The 19,872-nt window shown below is 46.0% G+C and overlaps 1 protein-coding gene across 3 annotated transcripts; it reads right to left on the reverse strand.

Moving 5' to 3' along the window:
• Positions 1–803: 803 nt before the first annotated feature.
• pitpnm2 (phosphatidylinositol transfer protein, membrane-associated 2) lies at positions 804–14,231 on the reverse strand. 3 transcript variants are annotated; one of them, XM_088281994.1, is made up of 26 exons: positions 13,889–14,231; positions 12,421–12,635; positions 12,219–12,340; positions 11,910–12,143; positions 11,144–11,494; positions 10,827–10,922; positions 10,501–10,605; positions 10,364–10,428; positions 10,123–10,207; positions 9,645–9,798; positions 8,994–9,183; positions 8,648–8,767; positions 8,365–8,576; positions 7,360–7,535; positions 6,969–7,139; positions 6,706–6,822; positions 5,903–6,061; positions 5,635–5,841; positions 5,116–5,264; positions 4,462–4,578; positions 4,261–4,377; positions 4,037–4,185; positions 3,801–3,950; positions 3,151–3,334; positions 2,956–3,084; positions 804–2,492 (listed from the first exon to the last, which is right to left on the reverse strand). In XM_088281994.1, the coding sequence occupies exons 1-26, from the start codon at positions 13,964–13,966 to the stop codon at positions 2,121–2,123; spliced, it is 4,224 nt and encodes a 1,407-aa protein (XP_088138120.1). In that variant the 5' UTR covers positions 13,967–14,231; the 3' UTR covers positions 804–2,120. The 3 variants fall into 3 exon arrangements, with proteins under 3 accessions (XP_088138120.1, XP_088138119.1, XP_088138122.1); XM_088281993.1 differs by having other exon boundaries at positions 5,903–6,064; positions 13,889–14,230; XM_088281996.1 differs by lacking the exon at positions 5,635–5,841 and having other exon boundaries at positions 5,903–6,064; positions 13,889–14,230.
• Positions 14,232–19,872: the final 5,641 nt, after the last annotated feature.

Raw genomic sequence — 19,872 nt, forward strand, 5'->3', positions numbered from 1 at the left:
TAAATAAAATGTTAAAACATTACTATGCTAAATAACGTTTTTTAAAAAATCTTAATATATAACAAAATTAACTAATGCAAATGCAAGGTTTTATTATTTAAAAAAAATATCTCACATAGTTTACATGCACATTGCAACTATTTTTTTTTCTACGAATGACCTAGCACATGTGTAGGTTTTAAAAATCGAAATGTGGCCGTTGACCTCAAAAGTTTTCCCACCCTTGATTTATTCGCATGTGTCTTCAACGACAGGATGCTACATATTTCAAATATATACCAGAAATGCATGAATGGCGCGGTTTCTTAGGTAAACAAATAACTCTGAAGGGAGTCGTACATCATCATTATACATCTTTACAGTATGTACACCGTGCAACACATTCAAGTTTGTTTAACCACAATGACACCTTCCTTCGTTTGCAGCATAAATCACATTTTCTTCAGAGTAACACTGTACAATAGCGCCCCCTTGCTTCTAAAATAACAATAAATATGTTCTGTCCACTGTTTGGCACATTTACAGAATTATCGTCATCCCCTGAAATGACTGAAATTGATAAATAAATAAGACATGCACTACAGAGTTAAAGTAGATTTTCTCGACGAGTGAGGTTACGCAGTTGATTAACTACAGTGTGAAAGGATCATTTGGCTTTTGCGCTGGAGTGTTCCGAGATAGCGTCCTTTTTTTCTTTTAAGGCCTTGTAATAAGAGTACATTTCGTTACAAGCTAGCACCAGATCCACTTGTAATAACACGTTCCTCCTTGGAACCGATCGGAGGCGTTAACATTGCCCGACAGAAACCGATAAAATTGCCATTGTTGGCATACGGGCAAGAAACAGCCTGTCTGGACGATGCTGCGACCCAAAACAGCAGAACCGAGCCAAATACTTCAACGCAATGTGAAATCGTGGTGACTAAATCCAACAATAAATATTTAAAACATCTTGTACGATTTCCGACGTTATACAGTGTATGACTTCATGAGCTCAGTTCGAAGAAGCCATCAACGAGCCCATCCAGACGCTGTTGCTAATCCAATTAGCAGCACCGAACAAGGCACACAAGCACAAACAAACCTTCCGTGGACACAGTCGTCAATAGCAACAATTAACGTCGCAGACGGCTCTGAAAGCTAATGCTAATGTTTATGTCCCGCCACACAATGATTCGGCCACCATTCTTGATTGTGTCCCCATCATCATTTTTGGTGGTTTTGGTTCCACGCAACCAGGAAGTCTCCATTAGGGCAACAACTTTCGGTACGCCGCCCACTATTGGTGCGGCGTGTAAACATCACGGTGCCAGCTTGTCACGAAAATCCACGTGGAAAAAGATTTGAAAATTACACACGTTAAACATTCAAGCGGTAAATATTTTGAAAAAGGAGCAAAAAGTAGAAAGTCTCAGCAGCAGTAGCAGCAACAGTACTGTACATAGGAGGACCACAGCGCCACCAGCTGGTGGATGAGAGGTATTGCAAAGCTAAGCACTGTAAAGGGATTAGTGCTGTGAACGTGACATGTTTATTAATACGAGCTTGTTGGCCACACTGGAGGAAACTGGAGAGCTGCTATGAATAAATAAAACATACTCGATGTTAAACTGGTGGCGGTGGTTTCGTGTCGTAGGACGGCGGCAACAAGTATGGAAAGCAGTTTGAGCATTTCATCTTTATTGGAACATTTTTTGTGACCCCGGGTGCCCCTTTTGGCCGACCGGTAATAAGAAATTAAATCAATCCGATCACGGAAATGAGGGGTGATCACGTCAGCGGATGGGTATTCGCTTTCCTCGATTTCTGAAATTTCAAAGAAATTGAAGAAATGCTTAAATTGCTTTCCAAGGGAAACGAAGAGCAGATGACCAGAGCGACATTTGTCGAACAAATGAACCTGAGCGGCTACACTGAATGGTTGCTCTGATTTTTAGAAATGTTTTTTATACTGTACGTGTTTTGCGTATGACGTTAGCTTAAGGCTCGTTCTATGAATGAATTGAAACCTTCCTTGTCGTATTCTATAGAAAAGTGTTAGTGTAAAAGAGTCATGCTACACAGTCGTCTTGAGTCCGCCCCTTCGAGATCGCGGAGCCTCCGGCCGGTTTCCTACCGACTTATTTGGGGCCGTATAACCCGGCGCTTCCCTCCTTGGTGCTCCCGCTGCGCCCCCAGCATCCGGCCGCCACGCTCATACTCCGCTGCGACGTGGCCACGGCGGCCGTCACGCCGCGCTCCGTCTCGCACTGGCTCTGCGTTCGCTCCGTCCGGCCTGAGGGCTTGGGCGAGCTGGATGGCGGGCCGCCGGGTTGCTGCGAGGAAATGGTGCGGAAGATGTGGTTGCGCTTGCGCAGGAAGTCTCCCGAGGCGCCGCCCAGCCCGAAACTGCCCTTGCGCAGGACCATGCGGGCGCTGGCCGACTTGGCGGGACGGGAACGCTGGTTGTACTCCAGTTGGGAGAGATGCGAGGCGTAGCCGTCTGGAATGAACTGCAACAGATAAACATCACGGTCACGTCGATCGGTCCTCTTTCTAGGAGTGGGTCTAGAGCAGGCGTGGGCAAACTACGGCCCGGGGGCCACATGTGGCCCATTAAATGTTTTAATCCGGCCCGCCCTACTTGAAAAAAATTAAAATAAACCTTGTTCGTGTTTTATTTTCTAAATAGTCTGGTTTATCAAAGACATATATTTCGTTGTCATGCTTTTGTTCACTTTCATTTAAAATTAAATATATTTTTTTCTCCGATGAGGTGAGGTGACTAAAACACTCCATCCATCTGCTCCTGGTCCGGCCCCTCTGTCAAATTTTAGAACCCATTGTGGCCCGCCAATCAAAAAGTTTGTCCACCACTGGTCTAGAGCGTCATGGAGCCACAGGAAAGAGGGACCCCCCCAAAAAAAACACAGACACCCCTTCATGTTTTTTTGCTTTTTTTTCTGATTATCCCACCTGACATTGGTGCTGCATCTTCTTTGTGGGTCTCCCCACTATGTAGATGTGCGACGGCGGTAGGCCGACGTTGGCGTACACGGAAATGTCCTTGCTGGAGCCGTAGGCGGCGCAGATCCTCATCTGGGCCTGAGCACATTGAGAGAGTGAGGGGTAAAGCTCTCAGGGGGATTTCATTTCTTCATTTTCTCCCACCTCGCCGACGAGGCACTTGAGGAAGTTGGCCTTGTGGCGGAGCGGGTCGTGAACGAGACCGTCACAGAAGGAGACCACGCCATGCGGGAAGTTGTGCTGCGAGAGCCACGCCACCACGCGCTGTTTCTGCATGTCGGGACGCCCCGTCACGTACACGATCAGGTAGCCCAGGTCCTGCCAGTACCTGACGCACATCCACGCACGATTACGATTACGATTTAGACTTTTTCATGTTGGTGAGTAAAAAGACCACGGAAAAGTTGGCTATGGTTGACCTGAACAAAGAATGATGACGAAAACTTGTGTTTAAGGTTCCCAAATTTTTTTTTTTTTTTTTTTTTTTTTTTTAATTTCCTCCCCCCCGAAAAATCAAAATGAATCCAGTGGAATCTGTGTTTGAAGAAAGAAAAGAACGGGAACCAAATCTCCATCATCGGCTTTTTGGCTGTGTCTCATTTTATTTTGAAAGTAAGAGCCCCTAAGAAGGAGCCTTGTGGAACTCCCAAATGTATTTCCGCTTTAGTAGGAATAAAAAAAAAAAAAGACATTAAAATAAAAAAAGAAATAATAGGGGGTGCTAAATTCCTCCTTGAGGGATTCTAATCATCCGACTAAAATGAAAATGAAATGGAAAGGACGAGAGTCGTTACCTGACCACATCCACGGCTCCCGCTCGCACCTTGGGGTCGCTGCCCATGATGGACACGCTGGCGGCGAACGAGCCGTCGATGCTGAACACCACAAACTCGGTCCCGCGTGGCACCACGGTGAGGTAGCTGTCAGCAAACGTGTGGTCGCCCCTTGTCGCAGTAAAAAAAAAACAAGAATTGAGCTGAATCACTGCCCCCTCGAGTGATTCCCAACAAAGCGAAAGATTCGGCGTTACCTGACCACCATTTTGACGGGATACACGCCGATGCCCAAGCGCTTGTTGTCAGGGAGCGCGTAGGAGACGCGACCGCTGCTATTCGTCAGCTGCGTGTCGAAGTAGACCCACTCGCCCGAGGGTGGCTGCGTCATGATGTGAATGTCGATCTGCGGCGAAATGTTACCGTGCAAATTTAAGTTTGGGAAATCAGCGCTTTGGATGCTCGCAACTTCTGCGCTTACTTTCTCTCCCGTAAGCGTCACCATGTCCAGTGGGCCATACATGAAGCGACCGGTCACCGTCTGGGTCCCGTCCTCCGTGAACACGGCGTCATTCGCGCGGTGGTTGGCCGTCACATTCTGCCAAGAGGGGAGAAAAAAAAATGCGTTGGATGGCCTCGGAACTTGTAAACACGAGCGGAAAACCCAAAAAAAAGTTCTTACCCGGATTTTGACATGAGTGCGTTTACGCAACCACTTCTCTCTGGGCTTGGACGGCGTGAACTCTGACACTTCTTTACCATTCAGCTCCAGAATTCCGGCGTTCTCGTGCCTCATCACCTGTGGAAGCATGGTGGGATTTTCGCAATATTGACAGCCATTTTTTTCAGGAAGTGACACTGATTGAGAGTAATGAAAGCAGGTTTCTCAAACGTTTGCGGTCCAGAGACCCCCAAAAGGGACCCCCCCGCCTACAGGAGAGATTTCCAAGGAGTCCCTGATAAACCTACCGTATTTTCCAGACAATAAGCTGCTATTTTTTTCCTCGATTTTGAACCATGCGGCTAATACAACGGTGTGGCTTTTCTGTGGACTTTTCTTTCACCACTAGGGGCGCTCTATAGTTCAGAAAATACACAAAATAAATCTAGATTTTTTTTCTTTTTTTTTCTTCTGTTGGGTCTGTTCTGTTTTAATTAGCTAGTTGTTTTTTTTTGGTTTTTTTCACCAAAATAGTTGCTGCGGTTTATATGCGGGTGCGCCTTAAATTCCGGAAAATATGGCAATACCATTTAAACATAAGTACTACACGTACTCCTAAATACTGTAAGAATTGAAAAGCAGATCCATAAAGGTGAAAGTGCAAATTTTGCCAACCTGTCTGAGCAGGAAGGCCACCACATCAGTGGACTCCCAGTAGGAGGCATGGAAGAGGTGCGGCAGGGCAACGGTGGGGAACGCCGTCAGGGCATCGGGGCAGTAGAGGGCGTAGTCCATCCGCTTGCTGCCCCACCAGCGCGACGCAACTGCACGATTCCAATGAGATGGCGTCGAAAACAGAAGCGCACATTTAAGTCACGTCCCCGCCAACAAGTCCATCCGTGTTCAAAAGTTCGTTTTTACGATTAATGCTTAAGTTTTGCTCCAACCACTGAACTCGGCGGAAAAGTCACTTTTCACTTTTCTGGGCCTAAGAAGACCAAGACAGGAACGCTAGAGACGGAAAGTCGGAATCAAACTAGAGATTGGACGCATGGGGCATAGCCGAAGGACGGCAGGCGTAACCTTGGCGACAGAGGAAGACTATCCTAGGGAGGAAGGTGTCAAAAGAGGAAGAGGACAGCTCAGGGGGGCGAGGAAGGAGCTCATGCCCTCACACGACACATCCCAGGGTACCTTGCTCCAAGTTCTTTAGTGCCCCGAGTGAGCGGATGCCAGCGGCGCCACCCGAGCCGGCATCTGAACTGGTTTCCGACTCGGCGGCTCTCGGGGACACCTGCCGGGATTTCCTGTACGAGCGCAACGACGGCGTCCGGGAGGCGAGTTTATTGTAGGAAACGGGCAGCTGGGACAGAAGACTGGGCCTTTTTTTCACCCGGCCAGCTGAGGGGACGTTTAGGTTTAGTGCCCCCGAACAACGTGCGGAGGCTCGAGAGCGACTTACTGTTGGCGACGTTGGAGGCAGCGTAAGAGTCGGCCAAGCCCGACACCTGGCTCGCCAGGCTGGCCTCGCTCGCTCGGCGGTGGCAACGGATGTGAGGTACCCCGGGAGACGTGGACGGGGGCGGGAACGCCGCGTCCACGGAAATGTGAGCGCTGCCATCTGCTGTGGAAGAAACAAAACAGGCATCCAGACGAAATTATGACGGGCAAGGTTGTCCGAGGCCCATATTTTAGGGAAACAAAACAAAAAAATGGATCCATAGATTTTTATGTACCTTCAATTTTGAACACAATGTGCAAATTTCACTTTAACATGCTTGTCTACAATTTTCTTTCTCATCGCCAGCGAAAACGCTCTCCTTCGTTTCCTCTCTGTCCATGTTTAGTGCGGTAGACGCCGCGTTGGCAAACAGCTCGGTGACTGACGGCAAGTTTGAGGACAGATCACGGTTGAACATGTCCTTATGGTCAAATCTTTTCTATAGGTAAGATCATTTAGGTCGGGGCCTGTTTCTTGAGTCTGTTTTCAACTCTTGTGTTGAATTTGTTCCCCAACAATGGTTTAAAAAAATCACATAAATAATAATTACAATTTTTTTTTAATTATAATTAATTTTATTTAAAAAAAACTACAATTAAAAAACGGAGGCCAGCAGACTAATTTGAATCTTTTTTTTTCTGAGCAGGTCAACTTGAGGGTTCAACAAACATTGTGACATCATAATGTAAAATATGTGAGCTGGCTCAGTAAAAGTACGAGAAACCCGGATGACACCTCAGAGCGAGGCGGCGAAGGTGACTCACTGGAGGACGGCCAGTTGAGGACTGGCACAGGTATGCACGTCTCGTTCACGCCCATCTCTTGACTACGATGGAACGCCGGCTCCATCAAGAGCTGTGGGTTGCTCTGCACCGTCTCCACTGGAGGGACGACATTGTCATTAAAAACGGAAAACGGGGCAATCATGTTCTTTGAAGTCACATGACCAAAAGTCAAAAAGTTGAGTTCAACTGGAATTTGACCCAATCACTATGTAACGATTCAAATCTAGTGCTCGTGCGCCCACCCAGAAGAGCCGAGTGTCCGTCTCCCAGGGGAAAGCGCTGATAGCGGGGCACGCTGAAGGGGGGCAACAGATGGAAGCGTTTGTCCAGGAGAGGCTCCAGGCGGGAGGCCGACGGGTCCGCCGGGTGGAACAGGTTGTACACCTGCTGGCAGGCCGGACGCAGAGCCGTCACTGGACGCAAGCAGAAGACAAACAAAAAAAACGCACTCGGTCAGCCAATGGCATTCTTCACCGACAGTCCGGATAGAGAAAGAAAATTGTCGGACACAGTCAGTACTTGGCGGCTTCTGATTGGCTACAAAGCACTTCCGGAAAGAGCGAATAGCGCCACATGAGTCGAACGCCAAGCCAATGAGATGGGGGGAGTGAGTTAGAAAGATTGCGTCCTCACCGTCCAACGAGGGCACCACCGTCTTCCTGAGGGCGAGCACGAGACCCAGAGGAGAGCCGAACAGGAAGAAGTCGGTCACCTCAAAGTCAAACTTGCCCAGGGAGCCTCCCTCCAGCATGGTGCTGTTGCTGGAGCGCCGAGAGCAGGACTCCGCGTGGATCACGCTGGAGTGCAGACTGCTCCCCCCCCAAAAAAAAAAAAAAATTGATCAAAATAAATGAATCACGCAATCGGCTGGCGTTTATGCAGTAGAACTTGACACTCCACTGGGAATGTTAGAATTAGAAACAAAACAAAAAAAAATTCTTTTTTTTTTTTTTTTTGCAGAAAAATTGTTGTTTTCTCTCATTCCACAAAATGCTTTTCCTGTAAAACAAAATGCTCAACTTTTTTCCCACTAAAATACAGCGTTACTTTCTCAGGAAAAAAAAACATTTTTTTAATCAACTATTTTCCTGGGTAATAAAGCATAAAGTTTTATTTCTAATTCCCCCCGCAAAATTACATTTTTTTTCTCGCGAAAGACTTCTTTCTAAAAAAACAAAAAAAAACAATCAGAATTTTTTTCTAGAAAAAGATGCTCAACTTTTCTGTCGAAACTCACACAACCTTTTTTTTCTTATAAGAAAAAAACAATTGTAAAACTTTTTGGGTTTTTTTTTTGTGATAAATCGTACAATTTTTTTCCCCAGCATGTTTTTTTTTTTTTTGAAAAAGTGCAATAAGCGCATGTAAAAATCTATAAAAAAATATAATTTATCTTTTCTTTTTGCAGTACAGACACAAAACTCAAAACTGACACGTTTTTAATTAGAAAAAAAAAACAAATTCTGAAAAAGCTACTTTTTTCATGCCGATGGAAAAAAAAAAGAGAAAACCTTTTTTTCAGGGAAAAACACACCCCAAAATATGTTGAATTAACGCACATTATTTTATTTTTGCCACCACAGAGATAAATCCATCCGCGAGCCGAAATGGGCGCTCACGTCCCAGTCTCTGCCTGACCTGGACAAGAAAGCCTGATGATGCTTGATGGTGTCGATCTCGTAAGTGGAGGAGTCGCTGCGTTTGCGCGGCAGCTGCTTCTTGGGGTCGTCGGGCCCCGAGCATCGCGGGATGTCGATGTTACTCCGGCTCAGGTGTCGACTTCCCTCCAGGGACGGCGACGATGGCGAGGCGCTGTTGATGACGATCCCGGGAGAAAGCAGCTCCGTGTCCTGCGCGGATCGGTTAGCGTTCATGCTAAGCTAACCTCGCCGTAGCATTGATGAGAGACGATGGAAGTTACCTGCACGCTGATGGCGCTGCCCCGCCTGCTGCTGTTCGGACTTTCCAACACCAGGACAGAACTACTGCACAGCGCGTCAAAGCCCAGGATGCCTCCCACGCAGTCTCCGATCACACACACCTGCAAAACACAAGTTAACGCAACACATTTTTTTTCTAAAAAAATTAATAAAAAAAATAAAGAACTTTTTTCTGAAGATTTTTTTTCCCTGAAATTTTTTTTTAACATTTTCTTCCAACCTTTTTTGTGTTTGTCAAAAAAAAACACAATAATGGGACACATTATAACACACACAATCACATAAAAAATAAAAATTAAAAAAAAAACAGCCACACATTGCGCCGACCTGCCCGTTGAAGGAGGCTCCTTCCAGCGACCTGATGAAGTCGGCGTACACCTGATTTGCTCTGAGGATGACGGCGGCCACCGCATCCTGGTATTGCGGCGCCGACGTGGCGAGGAGAGGCAGAGCGGCCAACGGGATGTGATCCTGACTGCTCGACAGGCAACCCTCGTCGTAGCTGTACGGACTCAGGCTGCGGCGACAGGACGGAACAAGATTTTTCATGGCTCGAATTGACGTCGATGTAGAAGAGTATCGCTCGCAAAATGAAAAAAGGTTCAACTTTTATTTTTTAAAAGTTGTTTTTTTTCTAGCAGAAAAAAAAGCAATTCGTTCCTCCAAAGACTTTCCTCCTTTTTTTCCTCTGAAAATACTTTTGCCTCAAAAATCTTGCTGCTTTTTTTTCTGAAAAAACATGCAACTTTCCTTGGAAGAAAAAAGGGAAACATTTTTAATACAAAAACAAAATAAAAGATGATTTTTTTTCCTCTCTTTCTGTAAAAATGCCCAACTTTCTTTTTCTGGGTAAGAAAACAAACAACTTTTCAAGCTGTCAGAGATTTTGGCAGTGGAAGCGGCCCGAAATTAGGAGGAGATGGCCGCGTTCCATTTTTGATACGCTGGCAAAACATCGCATAAAGACACGCAACTCACTTGGACACGAGCGAGAAGGCTTCCACGCAGACAGCGGGACACGGTACCGTGCGGATGGCGATGCGGCCCAGCGCGACCGGGTAGTGAACCCTCATCACCGTCTCGAAGGCGCCGCTCAGCGTGTTTACGTCACCTTGCTTGCTGGTCTGCTCGCCTGCGGGCGCACAACCGTCACATTTAAGGTAACCGCATAACTTTAGCTTAATGCTAACAAATAATTCTGAATATATGCGTAGACAGGCTAAAATATAGCATTGTCGTTACAGTGTTAAAACCCTTGAACCAACGAATATTTGAACACAAACAACATGACAATAAGCATGTATTCTTTATCCTCTGCGGAGAGCGGCTAAAATGACTTACTAAGGAGGACTTTCGAGCTTCTCCGTGTATTATTCTCGTCCCAGGTGGCTTATGTGCAAAACTGCACTCATTTAAAGAAGCAAAAGACTGGCCTTTGATATTTGAACTGTCGTACCTGAGCCGGTGTCCAGAATATTTCCTCCATGCAGGACCAGAATCAGCACATGGATTTTGGACGGCTGAAGACACCGCTGAGACGCCTGTGAAAAGAAGCAAGAGTGACGAGGACATATAAGAATACTGGACAGAATCAGATTAATTATTCATCATATTTGGAGGATTTTAACCAATTAGCGGAAGCTAAATTTAGCCTGCGTTGTTTGTGGAAGTTATGGAGAGAAGAGCGTAAAAGACACCTCGGCATGCGCCTCCTCGTTGGTCATGGTGCCAAATTCGCCAGCCGATTCAGGATACAGCGACTCTGTGACACAAAAGGCCCACGTCACTCACGCTGGCCTCACTGTGGGACATGGCAAGATGGCCGCCGCGTTACCTTGAACCTCGTCCACTTCGATGGTTTCCATTTTGTCCATCAGGTCGTTGGAGCTCCACTTGGTGATCTCCTTGGGGAACGCCTCCTCACCGTCAGAGAAACTGTCTGAAGAACACGTCAACCGTGTGCAGGTCGTCAATTTTTCGCCTTTCATCTTTCTGTCTGTGTTGCGGGAATGTCAATGTGTGTGTGTGCGTGCGTGTGTGAGATACAAGTGTGATAAAATGTTGTTAGCATGTGTTATAACATGTTATAAACGTGTTATAACATATTATGAACATGTGTTACAAGCGTGGTTGCGGGTGTGTATGACTGGGACTTTCTACCATGCGCATCAAAGAACTCGTCATCGGTGCTGTCGTCGGATTCTCGCGCGATGCTCTGCATCCTCCACTCGCTCAGGCTGTGATGAGAAGGACTTCCTGCCGGGGAGACGGCAAACCAAGAGACCAACATGATGACATCAGCAATTTACTGGACTTGTCGTGACACTCTATGATGTCACATGCACACCTTACTGATGATTTAATCAACAATTCAATTCTATATGATGTTTAATCCCAAAACTAGGCCGTGGACGAACTTTTGCAACCGTGCTCAGTCATTTGAATCCTTCACATTTGTGAAGGACGGACAAACGTACCCCCTCTCTTGGACGACCTGTTGGAGGATCTGGATGACGTGGACCACTGCTTGGTCAGCTCCCCTCGGTTGTCCAACACTCCTGGGTTCACTCCGCCTGCCTCTGCGGCGGATCCAGATCCGGCGGCGGCCAGCGGCTCCTGATCCCGGTCCCGGTCCTGGTCCTGAGGCGCCGGACAGCCGTTGGTCTCGGGGCCGCCCTCCTCGCTGAGGCTGTACTGGGCCATCTTCTTGGCGAGGGCCAATTGGGTCTCCAGCTCCAGCTGCCGGATGTCCTCGATGGTGAGGCCGTACCACTCGTCCTGCCAGCACCACGCCTGGCGGTGGGCTCGCACCATCACTTTGCGCAGACCTGCGACGGCGTTGACCACAGCTGTAATTACGCTCAACCCATCTCGCTTGGCATCGCTTCTACGTTGGCACTTTGGCCGGGTGAAGCGACGATTTTTACAGGCCGGGTAATTAATGGCGCTTGAAAAAGGTTCCGAATTACGAGATGCTTTGAGCCCGATTTCACTTCGGCTGACGGTACAAAGGAGACTCGCAGAAGCTGAGTTAGCGGAATGAATTCATGCAAACGGTCCTACGAGAGAAATGAGTCCGGTTCGGTGCCAGAAATGGAGCAGCGTCTGCTTCATTAATTTGGAAGCGATACTCACGAGGGAGCCAGAGCCGTAATTAAAGTTGACGCCAGGCTTTTTAGCGTTGCGCTTTTTTAGACCCGCAAAAACTGAAGTCCAGGTTGATGATACGACGAGTGCACCTACCGACGTCGTGGATGAAGCGCTCGATCTTGGACTGCATGCCCCAGTACCGGAACTCCACTTTGCACAGCTTGTAGGCGCACATGACCGAGCGGTCGCTGGGACTCCGGTTGATCTCCTCGATCCAGTCTTCGGACAGCGGGCCTCGCCTGGTCTTGAGCGATTGGTACAGTCGGGGGTCTTCTTCTGCCAGGTATTCGTGGGGGGCGATGTAGTCCTTGACGATGTCAATGGGGTCTGCGGGGGCGGGGGTGTGCCCATGGCGGTCGTTCAGCAACGTTGTCGACGTTTACAGCGACGCGTGCGACTTACCGACGGTCCTTTGTCTCTTCTCGGCAGAAGACAGACTGAAGACGTCCGATTGGTCGCCGGTGTCGGGCATGTAGTACGTTTCGATGTCTATGGAGAACTTCTCCACAAATGGACACGTGTACCTGGAATATCACGAGAGTTTATTGTTCAGGGAATTTTTAACGATTGTTTCAAAAGCGAGACAGAGAAACCGTGGCCCCACCTGGTGCGCGTATAAGGGTAGGCGTTCCAGGACTCCTCCTCCACCCGCAGGGCGGCCTGAGGCAGGATGGAACAAAACCAGGACGGGATGTGCTTGCCGATGTGGTAAACCTTGTGGGTGTACTGGCCCGAGCCGCCGGGCCCATCCTGGTACGGTTTGTTTTCCATGATTTCCACGCCACTGCCCTCACCGCAGCTCTCCTCGCGGCTCTTTTTCTGGCAATCACATCAGGGGATCGTCAGCGTCACTCTTTTATTAGTTTTATTACACAGTAATAAGAAGTACTAACAAACATTTGGACTTTTCTTGAGACATGCAGCTATATTTTCTTTGCCTTTTTTTTTTTTAATGATGTCATGGCATATGGGTACCGTAACGCATCCCAGTGGGCATCCTCTAGTTGTTGACGACACCGGACAGGAAGTAAACCTGTCCAGCCGGGACCAAAGGCAGGCAGCAGGTGGCGGCTACGTTCCGATCTGCTGAAGGCTTTGTTTATTTATTTATTTATTTATTTTTATTTTTTTGAAGCCCAGTCTGAGATGACAGCAGACTGGCCGGCCTGTTGTCATGGCAACATGGACTCGGCTGATAAATGATGGCGCGCTGATGTCACCCGTCACCGGGGCGACCGGCATTCGGCTCTGACGCTGAGCCGAAAAAGGGGTGGGACGCCGGTGGAGGGAGGTAGGGAGGAAGGGGGTTTGTGGATGTGGCGCTTATGTAATTCTGCACGGAGGCACTAATTACTACACGTACACACACGGGCACTCTTAACAACACATTGCTGATCTTTCAAATGCCCACAGAATACTTTGTTCTCTGACAGTATCAGCACCAAATTGACCAAAAGAGGGAGTGGATGCTCTTCTTTCCACAATTTTTTTTTAAATTAAATAAATAAATTAAAAAATAAATAAATTAAAAAATAATTATAATAAAGCCGGAGCAGGTTTCTATCTTTTGGCATTTCATAGTAATCAGCTACATGGATTGTTGATCTTTCTGAAAAAAAAACACTGGTGTCTGACCAAAAAGGAAAAAAACGGCTCTTAATAAAATTTCTGAAAACAAATAATAATAAATAAATAATATTTATATATGTGTGTATTTATTTATTTGTTTGTTTATTTTATTTTATTTTGTATTTGGTGTGTACCACATTAGATCACAAGATAAATATACCGGTAATCCCATTCAACAACCAAATCAAAATCAACAAATACTTGGACGATTATTGACGACATTGCTTTCTGTTATCCTGTTAAATACTAAAGGATAAAGCATAGTAAAACAGTTACGTTTTTGCACAGTTATTCATATCTTTATTTTTGAAAGCATTAAGCGACCAAAATGAAGTTATTTTAATCATCTATTTTTTTTTATTAAATCGGACAATTAATCGTTTATCGGAATTTTATTCAGCCCTCCATGTTACTGTACATTATTGTGTGGATCGTGTACTCACCTGTATCATGTAGAGCTGAGCTATGCGGTACTCATCCACACTCATGGGCATGGGGATGCGGTACTCCTTGATCAGCATGGCGGCACCGGGACCACGGTCAGCGTGTCAGGAAAAACGGAACCCGAGTCATGGTAGGCGCCTAGGAAGAGGAAAAGAAGGTCAGACGGAGGCGCCATGCACAGTCCTTTGCGCCGTATTTCCTGTGTGCGTCCTCCTGCGGATCTATTACAAGGTAATCCTCTCAGCCCAAATCCCCCAGCAACCTAAATCCTCAAGCGGGTCGAGCCCGCTCTCGTCCTCGCGCGGCCGCCACAGACGCGGAGTCAAGAGCGACGCGACCTGACCCGAGCTTTAAAAAGACACAGCGGAACAACCCCCTCCATGCCGTCACGTCATAAGAAACAATCAACACTGGGGGGGTGAGGGGGGGGGGGGGGCACGCGTGATCACTTAGTGGGGAAACTCTCTGGATGATCTCACAAACACATGTTGCCATTTGGATTTGATAGATGTGCAAACACACATTCCAACAATTTACACAAACACCGAAACGCAAACACACAAACGAGCACACTGAAAAGATGATGACAAACAAACACAACAACCACACTCACTCTGAGGCAATATTGTGTGTACGTCACGCGTTTTCTGCGCCGTAATAGGAAATCCATTTTGAAATCCCGGTGGTCGATTCCATTGAAACGCCACTCATGAGTCCTCTTCATGACCTTTTTTTTTTTTGACGAGCCCAAAGGAAAGGCGCGCTCCCTCAGGAGAGCAACCACTTATTTTTTTCCCACGGATGCAGAGGCGAAACTCAGCCCGATACGTTCAAGTGTGGGGAATCAAAAGCGGGTGGCCGACCCGCGTGAGAGGAAAAACGAGCGGCATCAGCAAGTCTGGAATTTTTCATGACATTTAGTTTTCTTTTTTTTTATTTCATTTATTTATTTATGTTTTTATTATTATTTCAGTTAGTTTTAATTAGTCATTAAAAATGTTGCATACTTTGGAATCAGCTGTGTTTACACCCACAACGGTGCAGATCGCCCTTTTTTTTTTAAATGCAGATTTATAACATGCCAGACCCGATGAATATAAGGAAAATTCTATCGCAATTTGATGAGAAAAAGTTGAAATATTCGACAACTTAAATCACACACACACACACAAACATTAACACCCCAACTCACGTAAACTAACAAAAACAGCACAAACGCAAAAACACACACACATAAACACACGCACATACGCACAAGCCCGCTCGTATACACTTCAACAAAGATGCACTAACACAAAAAACACAAACTCACATTGACCGACAAACAAACACAAATGCTCATGCACTGCACGTATACACGAACATCCACAAACTTGCATGCACTTACACAAATAACACACAACAAGACAAAAGCATGCACGAACAAACACACTCACATACGCACAAAGACACAAATGCACACAAACACACACGCACCACAAACGTGCTGCACACACACACACCCATGCCCGTCCATTGTGAACAAAGCGTTGCGTGTCCGTGTACATGAGCACGCCAAGCACCCGTTTGCTGCGGTAACGCCTCGACGGGCCCGCAAACATCCCGGTCCCGATATCGGGTCGCATCCCACCGTACTCTCCTCCTCTTCCCCTTTTCCCGGTAGCGTAATACACAGAAGCCGGCATCGCTCGCTCCCTCTCGCTCGACTCGCCACCAACTGCCCCTCCCTCACTCAGGCTCTGTTGCCATGGAAACACACGAGGCCTGAGCCTGATTAGTGGACTTTGTTGTGATGCAGTGAGCAGGGGCCGCGGCCTCCTCCTCCTCCTCCTCCTCCTCCACTTCTCCCTCATGTCTTGTGTCAATAATCTGATATTGGCTACCGAATCGAGTCAAAGTGCAGCCGGAACGTTTTTGGAACGCGCTGGGGATCCTATCCGATATCATTTATTTCTTTATTTTTGATACGGAGTACTTGTCCCAAGTGTAGCTTAGCCGTCATAGCTAGCTAGGCGCAGCTCACGCGGACCAAGTTGCCGTTAGTTTTTTTTTTTTTATTTGAAGTAGTGTCATTGAAGCTAGACAACACTCTGTGGACAGCACAAAACGTATTATTTTAGTTTCAAAATAGTGACTGATATTCCAGCTTGAGAAGATCAATTTTTCTCTCTCTCTCCGCCATGACAGTTTATGTGGTATGGTACGGACACGTGAGTCATCAATGCGCTGCTAGCGTGACATGACGCACGCGCGACGTCGCTCCCTAAAACGGGAATGTGACGTTGAAGTCGCCCACGGTGCCTGACGATTTTCAAGCTGTAAAAACGTCCTGTGTGCTTATATATATATTCAGAAGGTCGGCATACGTATTGCCAGGCAACTGCTTCAGCTCCGCCCGAGCTCGTGCTTGAAGGCATACAAGAAAGTCTCACTTACAAGAAATAATCAAGTGGGAATCGTTCTACAATTTAGTGTTTTTCATTTTTAATTTTAATGTAAGAAAAAAAAGTCCACATTTTTCACCAATTATGTGGTGATTTTAGGAAAATGAAGTCCTAATTTTATTATAAAAACGTGAAAATATGATAAGAAGAAAATGAAAATTTAACAATAATCAAGTGCATCTTTTTTATGCAATTATGTCGTAATATGAGAATAAAGTCTCGAATTGCTGTCACAAGCCACAAAATGAAGACGTTGGCATCATGCAACAGGAAGCTGTCACACAAAAAAACACACACACACACACACACACACGGCATAAATGTAATTGCAGGAGAGCCAGATGGACTTGATCTGCGCGCAAGTGTGTATGCGACACCTTCCTGTTGCATGATACCGATGTCTTCATGTTACTTGGGACATCAAATTGGTACTTGGCGTGTGTGTGTGCGTCTTAAGTGACTTACACACACACAGACACACGCACTCACCATGATCATGGCCAGACACACACGCTAACACAATCAAGCTGTCCACACGTCAACATGTGGCCCTGTTAAGGCTTCATTTGTTCGTGACGTCACTAACACCTTTTACACACGCACACGCACACGCACGCGCACGCACAGACACGAGAGAGCCGCCCTCAAAAGCAAACACAAGCATCCAACATCCCGTTTATGACTCTTATATTTTACAATGTAAATGAGGAATGTTTAATAAATTGGGGATTGACGTTCCTAATTTCCACTTAATTAAAAAAAAACAAAAAACACTTCTAATCTTACACCGAAAGGGAGGAGGAAAAACGGACTCATGATTGTTTTGACAACTTAAATATTCTATTATTTTATTTATAAATGCAATTTATTTGCCTTTTTTTAACATTTTGTTGTGCAAAAGGTGCAATGAGAATATGACCACAATAAAGCGATCTTTATTTTTTAAATGACGATGTTATGAGAGAAATTCATCCTTTTCAGAGAATAAAGTGCACCATTGTACAATTAAAATTCCAAATTGATGAGTATGATGCGACACGTTTACAAGTATGAAAAAAGTCCCAATTTGTCTCATCTGCTTCCGTTTCCTGAGAAGAATACACAACCATCCCGACCTTAGATGTGCAAAAATACCCCCCCCCCCCCCCAAACCACAATGATGTCATCCCGACAACAAGACACCGCTGACCTGAGCAGGTAAAAATGTTCTGGCCAACATTTGACAAGAGATGGGATGCCGACGCGCGAAAGAAAGGTCAGCGACAACCCCCCTTTATGTGACGACAGAGAGAGAGGGGGGCTATTTTTAGCTCTGGCGGTGGGTGTGAAGGGGTGGGGGGGTTTCAGCGGTGATGTCGATGGTGGGGGGCTCACCGTCACGCTTCTCCAATACTAATTAGAATTCCACTCGGAAAAAAAATCTGAACTGCAAAATAAACAATTTGAAATATCACAAGTAAATGGTGAGAGATACATAAAATGATGGAGGGAAAAATAAAAATTGTAAAAAAAAAATTACCTTCAGATCATAATAATAAAATATTTCATAAAACAATAATAATAAGCTACAGTTAAAAAGAAAATAATTTAAATAAAATATACTCAGTATGAGATTGTGACAAGACTACAAAACAAGAGAAATAATTTTAAAAAATCAAATAAAGGTCATGTGTTTGTACGTGTGAGTCTATTTGCAGTGTTCATTGACATGCTGTGTTTACCCGACTAAAAATAGCATCCAATGACGTAGCAACCCGTGACAAACGCACCCCCGCATTGCCCTCAAAGCCCCCCCCCCCCCTCCCCTCCACGCCCCGCCCCCTTCATCATTACTGTACTGCTATTGACATGCATGCGGCTCACGCCTACAAGAGGAAAGGGATACACACTTGTGTGTTTGGGTCATACACGCGTACTGATATACGGACGTGTGTGTGCACGCAAGTGTGTGTACGTGGCTGTGTATGAATGTGTTTTTCTTTGTGCATATATGTATGAGCATCGACGTTTTTGTAAGTGAGTGTATTTATGTTTCTTTTTTCACCGGTGTGTGTGTGTGTGTGTGTACGTGCGTCTTTGTGTACGTGTCTGACTTTTGTAAATGTTACATTTTAGCGTGTATCATTTTTTGGTATTGGTTTGTGTTTATGCGAGTCTTTGTGTACGCGTAAGTGCCTGCCTTTTTGAGCGCATGCTCGTGTGCACGTGCGCGTGCGTGCGTGCAAATAGTAATCAATAGTGTGACTCATTCTGTCTGCTGTGGCTACTTCCTAACAGCATTCATTAGCACAAACACAATCTTTGGGCCCGATAATCACATCCTGCCAGGCTCCGTCCTCTATTCTGGTTGGCATCAAACCAGGGAATGAAGATAAGGCGCTCATCATTAAAACGGCAAGGTGGCTAACTGCTAGCATGACGGTACACATGAAATCCAGACTTTTTATTTCTTGTGACGCCATTGGACGACTTTTCGTCCACCATTTCAACGTGGTTGTGAAGACATCATAGATCGTTAGCCAGCTTTGCACCTAAGCTAAACAGTTAGCATTCTAGCATGCTAACCCAGGGGCCATCTGATGTCAATTCAATTGAATGATTTTGATGTCCTCATGTCGAATTGGCATCAGATGGCCACTGGGAAGACGGCGTGTATCAATGTTTTCTTCTCATGATGTGATTTGACGTCAGATCGTCGGCCGCTTCAAGGCAACCTTTGATGACCACATAGATTGTGAGCCTGATTGCCGCTCAAGCTAACTGCAATTCGCTTTCCTTGACAATCGCGCCATGTTTTTGTGGTTCAATAACAAAGAATATAATCTTGTATGTGGAGCTTCAAAAACTTTTTTTTCTAATTGCAGCGTGTCAGTAGATGTGTGGTACGCAATCGCTTGGTGTGTGGTGTGAAAAGATACATATATAGGTGGTATGTGTGTGTGTATATGACTGTATTTGTCTATGTATATAACTGTGTGTACATGCCCGTCAGTGTATTTGGATGCATGTTTCTTTGTGTGTTTTTTTGTGTGTACGTGTGGGTTTGTGTGTTGCATTTTTTTTGTGTATGACTGCATCATGTACATACGAATGTGTTTGTATAGTGCGTGTGCGTGTGCGCGTGCGTGTGTCTAATTGGAAGGATATCGGTGTGTGTGCATGGAAGGGTAGATGCATGTGTGCTCATTTGCGTTTGTGTGTATGCATGCCAATGTGTTTTTTGCGAGCGTGTTTGACTGTTTGCATTAGTTTGTAAGTGTATTTCATGTCAGCGTGGACGTACGTATGTTTGTAATGCATGTTTGACGCGTGCGTGTGACAGTATCTGACCGCTTAAACGTGATGGCGAGTGTGTATACGTGCGCTTTTGCGCGTGTACGTGTTTTGTAGGTGCGTGCTATGTATGTATGTATTCTACACCATCCATCACCGATTATTGATCACAAATTCTTCCGCCTGGTTGACAGTTGACGTCATGCTACACTCCTCCATCGATCCATCCACCCATCTGGCGGCTGTGCTCACCTGAGGCTCGGCCG

Source organism: Idiotropiscis lumnitzeri, chromosome 18, assembly GCF_059441095.1.
Source record: "Idiotropiscis lumnitzeri isolate Australia: NSW breed Sydney's pygmy pipehorse chromosome 18, RoL_Ilum_1.0, whole genome shotgun sequence".
Taxonomy (NCBI): Eukaryota; Metazoa; Chordata; class Actinopteri; order Syngnathiformes; family Syngnathidae; genus Idiotropiscis; species Idiotropiscis lumnitzeri.